The 12,440-nt window shown below is 41.3% G+C and overlaps 1 protein-coding gene across 1 annotated transcript in view; it reads left to right on the top strand.

Annotated features, from left to right (window-relative positions):
* The window catches only part of prkdc (protein kinase, DNA-activated, catalytic subunit), a 42,353-nt gene that overhangs the window by 11,355 nt on the left and 18,558 nt on the right, over positions 1–12,440 (top strand). The window contains exons 24-48 of the mRNA XM_032551202.1: positions 172–335; positions 420–572; positions 659–766; positions 845–1,071; positions 1,201–1,295; positions 2,432–2,534; positions 2,614–2,747; positions 2,850–3,080; positions 3,153–3,379; positions 3,462–3,670; positions 4,255–4,387; positions 4,759–4,917; positions 5,071–5,274; positions 5,472–5,660; positions 5,749–5,853; positions 5,947–6,114; positions 7,623–7,750; positions 8,527–8,734; positions 8,818–8,996; positions 9,088–9,256; positions 9,870–9,935; positions 10,019–10,082; positions 10,219–10,367; positions 11,251–11,391; positions 11,522–11,641. Coding sequence (XP_032407093.1) covers positions 172–335; positions 420–572; positions 659–766; positions 845–1,071; positions 1,201–1,295; positions 2,432–2,534; positions 2,614–2,747; positions 2,850–3,080; positions 3,153–3,379; positions 3,462–3,670; positions 4,255–4,387; positions 4,759–4,917; positions 5,071–5,274; positions 5,472–5,660; positions 5,749–5,853; positions 5,947–6,114; positions 7,623–7,750; positions 8,527–8,734; positions 8,818–8,996; positions 9,088–9,256; positions 9,870–9,935; positions 10,019–10,082; positions 10,219–10,367; positions 11,251–11,391; positions 11,522–11,641 — 3,833 coding nt within the window. The remainder of the gene's footprint in view (positions 1–171; positions 336–419; positions 573–658; positions 767–844; positions 1,072–1,200; positions 1,296–2,431; positions 2,535–2,613; positions 2,748–2,849; positions 3,081–3,152; positions 3,380–3,461; positions 3,671–4,254; positions 4,388–4,758; positions 4,918–5,070; positions 5,275–5,471; positions 5,661–5,748; positions 5,854–5,946; positions 6,115–7,622; positions 7,751–8,526; positions 8,735–8,817; positions 8,997–9,087; positions 9,257–9,869; positions 9,936–10,018; positions 10,083–10,218; positions 10,368–11,250; positions 11,392–11,521; positions 11,642–12,440) is intronic.

Genomic DNA, 12,440 nt, shown 5'->3' with positions numbered 1-12,440 from the left:
AATCTCTGTTTTCAGAAATGCACATATTTCCTGCTGGAAGGCTGGACTTTTTTTTAATTTGTTTGTCTGTTTACAGTTTTTTAGTGTTATGTAATGGGCTGTTGCGATTAAAGATTTATTCAGTTTTAGGTGCCATTAAATGTGAAGGACTTTCCTTGTTCTGGCTTGCAGTGGTCTCATCAGAAGAAATAATGAAGAAATTTGTTGCCTGGGATTCGGAGAAAAGACTCAGCTTCGCCGTGCCGTTCACCGACATGAAGCCCGTGATCTACCTGGATCCCTTTCTGCCGCGCGTCAGCGAACTGGCTCTGTCCACAAGCGACAGACAGACCAAAGTACGCCTTCACTCACCAGATAGACGACGCTCCAAATGCTTTCAGAGAAACAGATCTTCACCGACATCTCATTTGCCTTTCCAGGTGGCAGCCTGCGAGCTGCTCCACAGCTTGGTGGTCTACATGGTTGGGAAGAGTGCTCAGATGGTGGAAGGGGAGAACAGACTTCCTCCTATGTACAAGTTGCACAAAAAGCTGTTTCCTGTGTTGCTCCGTCTGGCCTGCGACGTAGACCAGGTACATATTTTCATGGGAAAACAAATGTAGTCGGGTATATGTTGAATTTAACCGTTTTGATTTAGAGTTTCCGATCTGTTCTGCAGGTAACCAGGCAACTCTTTGAACCGCTGGTCATGCAGCTGATTCACTGGTTCACCAACAACAAGAAGTTCGAGAGCCAAGACACGGTGGCCGTTCTGGAGGCCATTTTGGTGAGTGATGCTTTGGGGACTTTGACGTTTTCCTCCAGCTGGTTTTATGTGCAGCATTCTAACCAAGCTCATGTTTAGGACGGCGTGATTGACCCAACCGACAGCACCCTCAGAGACTTCTGCGGGCGATGCATCGAAGAGTTCGTCAAGTGGTCGATCAAACAGACCACGCCCAAGCAGCAGGAGAAGAGCCCTGCCAACATGAAGTCCCTGTTTAAGCGCATTTACAGCCTGGCTCTCCACCCCAACGGGTTTAAGAGACTTGGCGCAGGCCTGGCTTTCAACAGCATCTACAGACAGTTCAGGTATGACCCCGGGTTCTGCTAAGGGTTTCAGTTTTATTGTTTTTTTGATCCAGTTATCTAAAAAAAAACAAAAAAAAACAGAAACGAATCTTATGTCTGATGTAAAGTGGTATTTTCTTTTACCTTCAGAGAAGAAAACTCTTTGGTGGAGCAGTTCGTCTTCGAAGTTCTCGTCATTTTTGTTGAAAGTTTGGCTCTGGCGCACTCGGATGAGCGATCCATGGGTATATTTCAGTACATCTTCATATATGCAGTGCCAAAAATAGCTCCACCCCTTAAACTCTGTGATGGCAAACCTAAAAAAGGTGTTTCAAGTCTTCTGTAGTCTCAAAAAGGGTTTTCCTCAAAGATTTCCTTGAATTTAACTCATTAACAATGACCAACATCCATGTAAATACTATTGTGCATGTGGTTGAGAAAGTTGAGATTTCACATGACTTCCTTTCGACAGTGGCTAAAAATGTCTTTATCAAGATATATGAATATACCAAAGAAACATTTAATCTATGGTTAGCAAAGGTCCGTCACATGGGATGGTACTGAAACATGTTCAAAGAGGAAACGTGGTCTCTGGAACAATCTTTAAAGAATGGTAAATTGAGATCACTTAAACATTTGCATAAAATCCAAATAAAAAGAAAATAGAGATAGTTTATAAAGAGAAGATGACAGATGCAAAGTATCTGCACATAAATTAGAAACAGTTCCGCCAACAAAAAAAAGCTGAAGTTCTAATTTAATTTGTAAAAAACCATTATCTCATTAGCATTTTTCAATATTCTGTCAAGCAAGAATATAGACTTTCTCTTTGGGCAGACATAGCCTTTGGACATGTGAAATGGAGCTCCCTATTTTGGTTAGGTTCAAATGTTAGTAGATTTATAACAGATCAAAAATCTGAAACCTTTTCATTTTGAACAAGGCACAAATTGGGTTTAGCTATCAAAACCCCCTGATATTATCCCTCCAATTAGTTTACAATGAACATAAGGTTTCACTTTATGCAGATGACGTTACATTTTATTTCAAATCCCCATATTTCTGTAATGTCTGTGTTAAAATTTTTTACCTAGTCGGGTGAAAACTGACAACTGAAGGCTGCTCAAGATGAAGACAAATGATGCTAACAGCGGTGACTTATTTAGTATTACATAGTTCAAGATAAAGGGAGTCCAATAGACATATATTCAGTATAGTTTTAGTCAAACTACTGAGGTTTTATTATTTGGGTTGCTAAGCAGTCAGGATTTTTCTGTTTGATTAGGGTTACCTAAGTGAAAAAACTTGGGGAATTCTGTGTTATGGAGAACGTAGAACTCAACAATCCATAACAGGTGAAGTCTCTTGCTTTTATCTCCAGGTACTGTGCAGCAGTGCTGCAGTGCCATCGACCATCTGAAGAGAATAATCAAACACAAAGCCCCCAGTCTCAATCAGCACAATGCAAAGAGACGCATCCCAAGGTGAGCAATCTGTGTACGCACCACTTCGACCAAGGTGGAGTGTTAGAGTTAAACTACATCGTGTGCCTCTCTCTCTCAGGGGGTTCCCGCCTGATGAGAAGCTGTGCCTGTCAGATCTGGTGGTGTGGCTGCTGGAGCAGTGCGGCCGACCGCAGACAGAGTGTCGCCACAAATGCATGGAGCTTCTCTATGAGTTTATTCCCCTCCTCCCAGGTGAGAACGGGAGACTTGGAACTGTTCATGTTCCAAGTTTCTTTTTTCTTTTCTTAAAAAAACAAAAAAAACTCCTGACTTTAAGTGGGTTCTGTGAATCAGGAAAGAAATCTCCGCCGCAGTGGTTGGAGGGCATGCTAAAGGATCATGGCATCGACTTCCTGATCTCCCGGTTTGAGGGTGGGGGCCTCCTCTCCCAACCGACACTCAGGGACCTGACGGGCCCCTTTAGCGTCCGAGCCACCCTGCAGTGGATGGACCTACTACTCGCCGTCCTCGACTGCTACAACACCTTCATCGACTTGCACATCATCAAGCCTCAGCACATTCTCAGTAGGTTGTGTTTGTGTGACTGTGGTATGAATGCTTAATCAGTTCAGTTGATATTTTCATTATACTCCAAAGGCTCAAAAGACAAATCTAGCTTCCTGAAAGCCACACACTTCTTCTTGACGGAGCTTGCGAGTCGCGGACTGGCGGCCGCAGAGAGCTGTTTCGGTCTTGGCGAGAGGATGTCTCACTTCAGCCCGAGAGAGGTGGACCAGTACAACTACAGCAAGTGCACCATCACTGTCCGTCTACTGGAGTTCGCCTCCATGATTCTCATCAAAGGAGACCAAGGATTCTGGAAGGTACCGCTTGCTTAGTCACCAGGTTGAATTGTCGAGTTTCTTCTGAAAGTTCTAAATGATACGTTTGTGATGTTATTCGCAGCTGCTGGAACAGGAAGTGTTCTGCTCAGTGTTTTTCGAATTGACCGCAGCGGTGGTGTGCGAGCCATCCGCCGTGGGGTTCAACATGGCCGACGTGGAGGTGATGAGGAACCTGCCAGAGGTGTGCGTGCCGTTGCTCAAGGCTCTGATGGCTTCGCCTTACGGCGGCCGCCTCGAAAGCAGCTTACGGACAAAAATCTCTCGTAAAAGGTTTCCACCACTGCAATAAAATGCTACGATTGTTGAGAAGATCAAAAGTAGGGGTGCACCGATAAGTCTGACCAGATTTTTGTAATTTTGAAAGGTTGGCAATCTCCCAAAATTTTATCCACCGATCTTATCTACCTGCGCAACGGACTTTTAGCAACTATTCAGATAAGAAAAATTGGTATCGGCCAAAGTCTGGATCGCTAGTAAGTCTTAGATTTGAGATGGTGAAACCTGCAGAAACCCCAAATGGACAAATAAAAAAATCGGTATATTAACCCTGATTTTCAAAATCAGGATTTTCAAAATTTTGGGAGAATGCAATTGGCTGATACTTAGAAAACTGAGTTTGGTTACCAATAGTCAATCCATTGTTTCCAATTTAGCGAGTTTGTTGCTATCTTTAGTGACTTCTCAGACGACAAAAAAAAAACATTGGTAATGGGCAAAATCAGAATATGGAGTCAGGTGTTTTAAATAAATAGATGTGATCGGCCAGAAAACTGCAGTCGGTGCACTCCTAATCGGAACGTGTTGGATTCGTTTTAATCAATAAAACTTTTTTTCTGCTCCTGTTGTCGCCACAGTGTGGAGAAGCTGTGTGAAGTAGACCTGTACCATTCTGGGTCTCTCAGCCACCAGGAGCAAATGGAAATGGTCCTTTCTTCCTGTAAGCAGATTCACAAAGCTGGCCTCCTCAGCTCCATTCTACACAGCCAGGTAAGAACTGGCAGTTCTCCACTGAAGATACAGAAAGATGTATTTTTCTTGTTTTATTAAGAAATCAGTATATTTTTTTTTAAACCAAAGGTAATTTTAAACTTAAATAAGTTTGTTTTTTTTCATTAATTTCTATCATTTGTAAAAACAAAAAAAAAACATAAAATACTGGCTTTTATTTCAACCATTCCTTCTGTGAGTTGACCTGAGTTTAAAGTTGGAAAAAAAAGGAGCTGTATTAATTTTCCAAAAAATTAGATCTTGAAAAGCAGAAATTGTGATTAGTCGATCAAATCAATTTATCATCCAGCAAAATTTGTTATTGCGACAGGCCTAGAAATGACCTTAGATCCTCCATGTTTATCTCGAAGGATTCGGCGTACGGCAGCTCTCTTGGCCACAAACTCCTGATGACAGTGTATAAAGGCATAGCGCCGGGTGGAGACAGGAAGGCGCTTCCATCCTTGGACGTAAACACCAGGAGACTAGCGGACGGACTGCTGCAGCTCACCTTTTCTATAAGCCAACAGGTTGGAGGCTCAAAGCCAACACTCAAAAAGTGGGGCAATGTTGGGTTACAGCAATGGCAGTCAGTTTGACCACAATACTACTAAGGAATTAAACACTACACCTCTCTGTTCAAATGACATTAGAATGATTTGAGCGCTTGTGGTTTTCTGCAGAGTGAGCAGCTGGTGGAGTTGCTGTTAAACACCATCATGCTGTCGGTGCCGATCTCAGGCGGTCACAGCCACAACTTCCTCAGCTTCTCCCACGGCGAGTACTTCTACAGCCTCTTCCAGGCCACCATCAACACAGAGCTGCTGAAAAATCTGGAAACCGCCGTGCCACGCCTCATGAAGGCCTCCTCGGAGAATCCCAGCATGGTAGTTCATGTTTGATTCAGGGGCCCGGCTTTGAGCTCAGGTTTCCTGCAAAATCTGCGGTTAGACAGGAAGTACTCTGGGACATAAGAGTGCAGGAAAAGATTTGTTGTTTTTGTTAGTTGGTTTCTTGTGCCATCCATACGTCAGCTGCTGCCGTCCTTGTTGTTGTAGAGTGATGGGCTCTCTGTGTCCTTCAGGTCAGTGTGTTGCTGAATGGCATGCTGGACCACAGTTTCAGAGAGCGCTCGGTTAGGAAAACCCAGGGCCAGAAGCTGGTGGAAGAAATTCTGAGGCGGTGGATGAGTCTGCAGTCCTGGTGGGACGGACCTTCGTCCACTTCAGAGAGTAAAACTGCCATTCTCCTCCTGCTCTCCAAGCTCCTGCAGGTGGAAGAAAAACAGCAAATAGTCCAGTGTGAAGAGTCCAACTTGTTCGACTTTGGCCTAACGACGATCTTCTTCTTTTCTGATTTAGATTGACTCCTCCGTTTGCTCGGACGTAGACCACAAAGCGTTCCAGCAGGTGTTTTCCACTTTCACTCTGCTGCTGGTCGACATGAATCTGCCTCTGAATCTCAAGGTGACACACGTCTACCTTTTCTTTTTTGCCTGGCGAGGTTATTAAAGCCCACGGACACAGAGTTTGATCGTTGAAATCTTCTCGCCTCTTCAGAGTCAGGCCCTGTTGGTGTTGCCGTTTTTCACAACACTCAAAGGCGAGCCGCTAGCTGGGCTGCAGAGAGCTCTGGACGCCGTGGTCGCCTCCCACTTCCCCATGCAGTCCGACGAGTTCGCCAAGGGCTCGCTGCACCGCAACAACTACATGGACTGTATCCGGAAGGTGACGTTACAGTTTGTAGAAAAACTACAGAAGCTTAAAAAAAATGTCCAAGATGTAATTTTTTTAACTTATTTTTGACCATGCACGATTTCATGCATAGTTTCTCATGCTTTTCCCTTAAAATATTTCTCTCTTATCCAAAGACAATTATATAAAAAACAGATTTAAAAAAAACAAACAGAGTTGGTACTTCTCTAATGTTCTGGCATGAGGCTCACACTTTTCTCTATTTCTCACTCTGCAGTTTAAAAGACAATTCTAGAACAAAAAAGGTAAAATATGTGAAAGTTTAAAGGAAGTTAAAAAATAATTTCTGGCATTAGCCATGTTAGATTTAATTTTGGTAACCCTAATATGTTGTTAACAAGAAAAGTAAAGTCAGAGAGTGAGTGTAAAGAGGCTTATATGTACTAGACTTGATATTCCCCTTCATTTTCTCATGCTTTCATCCAATAAGCATTTGTCTTTCAGCGAGTAAGCAAATATGGCAAAATAGGGACAGCACTTCCTGTGGTCTGTAGTCTGTAGCTTAAAAGCTTTTTAAGCTAGTTTTTAAGTCTACAGACAACTGTAGTCTGAAGCTAGCCTATAAACTAGCTTAAAAAAGTTTATAAGCTAGTTTTTAAACCCAACTAGCTTAAAAAGTTAGTTGCGCTAACTCTTGCTGTACATGCTAATCAAAGCGTTAGTTCTGCTTGCGGTAAAACGATACAACACTGTATTTAGCTGAAGCTAATTCTAAAGTGGTAACTTCAATTTAAGTTATATCCACCCTCAAACATTGCTTTCCTAGATTAACATATAAATTGACACTATAATTTATATGTTATAAAATGCTCTTATTGTACTATGTTTATATGTAAGGGTAAAACTCTACACCAACACTGTATTTAGTGGAAGCTAATGCTAACTTTAGTTCAAGTTGTATCTTCTCTAGTTAATTTTGACATTATAATTTATGTCTTCTAGAATGCCCTTAGGCATTTCATTTATATTTATATCTTTCTCTGTACAGTCTGTGTTTCACTTTGTTCCTGCAGGTTTCTTGTTTGAAGTAAAGTTATTGGGAAAACAGTCTTCACCCACTTCAAAATAAGAGCATAAATATAAATGGCTAACTACCCGAAGAATCCTTAAAAGTCAATTGCCAAAATTTCAACACAAATGTTGAACTTTATTGAACTGAAAGTTTACAAAACAGCCAAATAAGTTAATGCTTTATAATGTATCTGGATAAATTAATTTAGGGAAAGCTAAATGTTTTTAAAGTTAGCAAGTAACTTCACTGTTAGCCTATTAGCGTAAATTTCCCCACCATTGCTTGAAGTAAACCACAAACTGATGACTAAGCATCTTGTTTAGTTGTCTTTATGCCAAAATATCACTGAGCAAACCTATTTTTTTTTTACTTTACAAAGTACAACTGTAATTATGAATGCAAGTGTGATTTCAGTGTGCTGAACACAAAAGAAGGGGGGAAATAAAAAAGGTAAACATCCATGTTTTAGTTGCTGGATGCCCTGGAGCTTTCCCAGAGTCCTCTCCTGCTCCGACTGATGGCAGGAGTTCTGTGTCGGGACGGGAAGCACATCATGGAGGAGCAGTTTCAGACATGTTTCCAAAGAATCGCAAAGAGGTAAGTAAGAGTTGTTAATGTGGGGGGAGAAACTCTAGAGCAATAGGTGGCTGGATTATACAGAAATGATACAATATTCCTCAGGATTCCTATGCAAAATTACACTGTGGAAAAGCTTTAAGTACAAGCAGTATTTAAAGCTTGAAAATAGTATTTGTCTACCTTTCTACCAACATTTATTCTTTCCTTTCCTTTAGGTGTTGGATTCATATGCAGGTTTCTTCAACAAGTTGTTGTACATGCTAATGGCTGTAGGCAGGAGAGATTTCCTGCTGTCTTTCTAATATCCTTCCATTTTCCACTTTCTTTCATTTCTTTCTATTGTCCTTTATTGTGTCCTTTTTATATATACTTTTTTCCATATTTTGGTCCTTGACTTTTCTTTCTTCCTTCCTCCATTCATTATGTCATTTCTCCTTATCTCCCTTCCTTTCTTCCTAGTGTCCTTACTTCCTCCCTTCTTCCCTAACTTCTTTCTTTTCTTCCTTTCTGCCCTTCTTTTGCCCCTTGCTTCATTCACTTTTTCTGCCCCTTTACTTCCTTCCTTTCTCGCCTTTCTTGTACCCTTCCTTGCTTTTTGTGTGTGTGTGTGTGTTTCCTACATCCCTTCAGTTTAACATCCGACCAGAACCGTCCACAGTAACCTGTTGTGTTTTATGAGGCAAAAACTGGTGTAAAGGGCCGGAAATTCTAAAAGTTTGACACTTGAGCGTGGAAGGTTTAAACAAAAACATCCGAACCGCTCCTGATCCCAGCCTTTGTCCGTGTGTTGCCAGGGCGAGCAGCGAGCGGCAGCTGCAGCTGCTCAGTGCGGTGAATGAGGTGATCCAGCAGGGCGACGTCCCGGTGAGCTCCATGCTGCAGGGCCTGACGGAGCGGGTCCTGCTGCCTTTGGCCTCCCACTGCGGCACCAAGGCCCTGAGCGACTTCTTTGTGACAAACGTCTTTGACATAATCGCCTTCCTGCAAAGCCGTTTCACAAAGGTCTGCCTATTATGCTTTCCTAGATTAAGATCATCAGTCGGGGCAGGTTGGTATGTCTAAACGTACGCGCTTGCTTATTCAAGTCTAGTGAAGCCGCTTTCGAGGTCCAGCTGCTGAGGAAAAACGGCGGCTACAAGATGATGGAGCTCCTGTATTCCCGCCTTCCCAAAGACGAAGTCTACTCGAAGGAGTCGCGCATCAACCAGGCCTTCTGCCGCTTGGAAAAGACAGAGGGGAACGAGTTGTCTAAAACCTTGATCAAGTACAGCTAAAAAGTTCTTTCAGCATTGCTCTTTTTAAAAAAAATTTCCATGAAAGAATCCTTAAATATCTTCGACTCGTGCAAACCGCAGGTCGTGTTTCGAAGCCTTCACGGAGAACATGGCCGGTGAGACGCAGCTGCTGGAGCTCAGGAGAGGCTACCACTGCGCCGCGTACAACTGCGCCATGGCCGTCATCAGCTGCAGCTTCAGCGAGCCCAAGTTCTACCAGGGCTTCCTCTTCAGCGAGAAACCAGAGAAGGTGCTCCAATTTAACCCTGCGTCCAATTCGATTCAAAAGCACTTTATTGATCCCACAGGGGGTGAAAAGGATCCGGAACAGGTCTTAGAAAGTCATGAGAAACCCGCATTAAAGCATCAGTATGTGACTTTTATAAGAAATGCTTTTTTTTTTAACCCATTTGTTGAAAGTGTCAGTAAGTCGTGAGGTTGGTCATGTTTGTGACAGTGATAGTGATGCAGTGCAGGATTGTGGGTAGTTTAACTGAATCACAAAAGCAATGGTGTGGTGTTTTTTTTTTTCTTCAGGGTGTCAAAAGGATAGTGAAATAATATATATATGTATTTATACAAAATCGGTATATATTGGTTATCACCCATAGCAGCAATATTTATATCACATATCAATATTGGCCCAAATTTCATGTCATTGCATCCATATGTATAGGTTTTAACATCTACTGTATTTAAATTGTGTTTATGGTTAAAGTTATTTGCGCATCCATTTTTTTTTTTTTTTATAAGTTTTTTTTAAATGTGACCCAGCTTTGTTTTTTGGGGGGGAAACGAGCATAATTGTGATTACCAAAGAAACTTTCTCAACTTTTTATTTTGTATTTTTTATCCCCCCCCAGAATCAGTTCATTCTTGAAAACATCATCGACGTCCAGCGCACCTACAGCTTTCCCATTGAAATCGAGGTTTGCCATTTTGGAAATGATTGAACCTAATGCGCTCAGTTTCACATGCGACTTTATGTAATATCGTTTTCGTCTTGCTCCAGGTCCCACTGGAGAGGAAGAAGAAATATTTCATGATTCGAAAAGAAGTCAGTGATGAGACAGGAGGTAGGACTCGAGCTCATCAGTGTTTCTGAACTTTTGACATTTCGATCTAAGATTTTATTTCAATTTCCCGCCCCCCTCCCCAAGAACTACATTGACCAATTCTTGCCTGGTGCTGTTGCCATTCGGGTTTCCACAGAAGCGCCGGTGTATCTTTCCTCCCAGTCCTACATGGCCGACAGCAGCCTGAGTGAGGAGATGAGTCAGTTTGATTTCTCCACGGGCGTCCAAAGCTTCTCCTTCAGCTCCCAGAATCCACAGGGACACAAACGCACCGCGGTGAAAAAGGTTTGGCGATTTATTTATTTTTATACCTTATTTTCTGCTAACCATGTTCCAGTAACGCGTTAAAAAATAAAACTATTTGCAAAGTTGATTCAGTGTGCCGCCTTTTCTTAAATGGAAAACGTTTTAGCCAGTTTGAATAATCTTCTGAATTTGACTGCATGGTTTGATAACTACAATCAGTTGGAATGTGTGTTTTGATTGCACTGAATTGACTGGTTTTATTTTATTTTAAATTTTTTTGGGGAAATGACGTGTTGTGAATTGGCACCATATAAATAAACTGAACTGAATCGATTAAAATATTTCATTAAAAGTCCATTTTGTCATTTAGTACAAGTCCGGTTAGGCCTGCCACAATAAGCAATTTAAGCAATAAATCAATTAATTACTTCATAAATTAAAATAAGTTTAATAATGTATATTTGAACAACGGTCATTAAAGAAATCCTCCCTTTTAATATTGTTAAAGAGCTGCCATTTTGAAAAACATTGCAAACATTGGACACTCAGTACAAAGTGATCAGTTTTCCCGTTTTTTCTAACAACACTCCCAACTGACCTTTTCCTGATTAAATTTTAGTTTGCCATTTTAGTTGCAAAGATGTATTTTGAATATTTAAAATGTTTTCCAATTCCACTATTAAATATTCTTTAGAAATTCAAGTTTGCTTGTTTTGGGTTTTTTTTTGAGTGGGTATACTTGCATTAATATTCCATTATTATTATAAGTTGAAAATGGTCTCAAAATTTATTGCTAAAAATCTCTGGGACAATTTACCGTCCAGCAAAATTTCTTATGGTGACGGGCCTTGGTCCTGTTTTAGGTTTTCGATGTGTGATAACGCTGAGCTGCGGTTGTTTGTGTTTCCTGTGTTTCGTGCAGGAAACTGAGGACAGAAGTCCCGCCCCTGATGGGATGGTGGATCTGGAAATGGATGAGCTAAACCAGCACGAATGCATGGCCACCATGACGGCTTTGATACAACACATGCAGAGGAGCAACATAACGCCTAAGATCGAGCAGGTCGGCTGCGTTTTGCCCAAATCTGTGACCTCGCATCAAAATATCACACGAATCACCTTTAATAAAGCAAGATCGCTGTAAGAACACGCACAGAACTTTGTGTTTATTGCGTCCGCTCCGTTTGAAACAGGGAACGACGCCTGACGAGCTTCCGCCGTGGATGAAGTTTCTGCACGGGAAACTGGCAAACCCAGCAACGCCTCTGAACATCCGACTCTTCATCTCAAAGCTGGTCATCAACACAGAGGAGGTGAATGACACAATGTAGTCACACCCCTTAACATTTTATTACATATCAACCTCAAACTTTAATTCTGTGTATATATATATATATATATATATATATATATATATATATATATATATATATATATATATATATATATATACAGTACAGACCAAAGGTTTGGACACATCTTCTCATTGAATTCAATTAGAAAGTGTGTCCAAACGTTTGGTCTGTACTGTATATACATATACTGCATATACAGTATATTACATGCTGTTGGTTCTACAGTTTTCCCAGGTAATCTGGATTTAGATTACACACAACTAAACTCTGTTTGCTAGATCTTTGACTTTTTAAGACATTTTGTTTAAAGAGAAGCAGCAAAAGCAAATGAGGCGGATTAGCTGAGCTGGCCAACAACTTATAGCATCAAGCAGGACATGTTACTGTGAAATATCGTCTCTGCTGCCCATCAGTTGAGCTCTTAGCATATAGTGATGAGACTGAAGCAACCAAACCTTCAGTCAGAGACTTCTTCAGATGTGTTGTAAGACGGACTGCTATCAAGAACATTTAATTTGGCATAAATAATTTTTTGTGTTCTGTTTTCTTTAGGTGTTAAAGTACAGGGGATTAAATAAAAATACACGCTGATTATTGCAGCTTAAAATTTTTTTAAAACTGCTTAAAATTGTGCATAATTATCCTTTCGCATCACAGTCGCCCGCTACTTTGTAACAACCCATCACTGTAAATCCTGATAGATTGCTTTAAAACGTTTGTAGTTGCAACACAGCAACGTGTGGGGAAAAAAATTCAG

This window comes from Xiphophorus hellerii, chromosome 21 (assembly GCF_003331165.1).
Source record: "Xiphophorus hellerii strain 12219 chromosome 21, Xiphophorus_hellerii-4.1, whole genome shotgun sequence".
NCBI classification, from domain to species: domain Eukaryota; kingdom Metazoa; phylum Chordata; class Actinopteri; order Cyprinodontiformes; family Poeciliidae; genus Xiphophorus; species Xiphophorus hellerii.
Note: the sequence above shows the minus strand (reverse complement) of the source record. Positions and strands in the feature narration are given on the sequence as shown.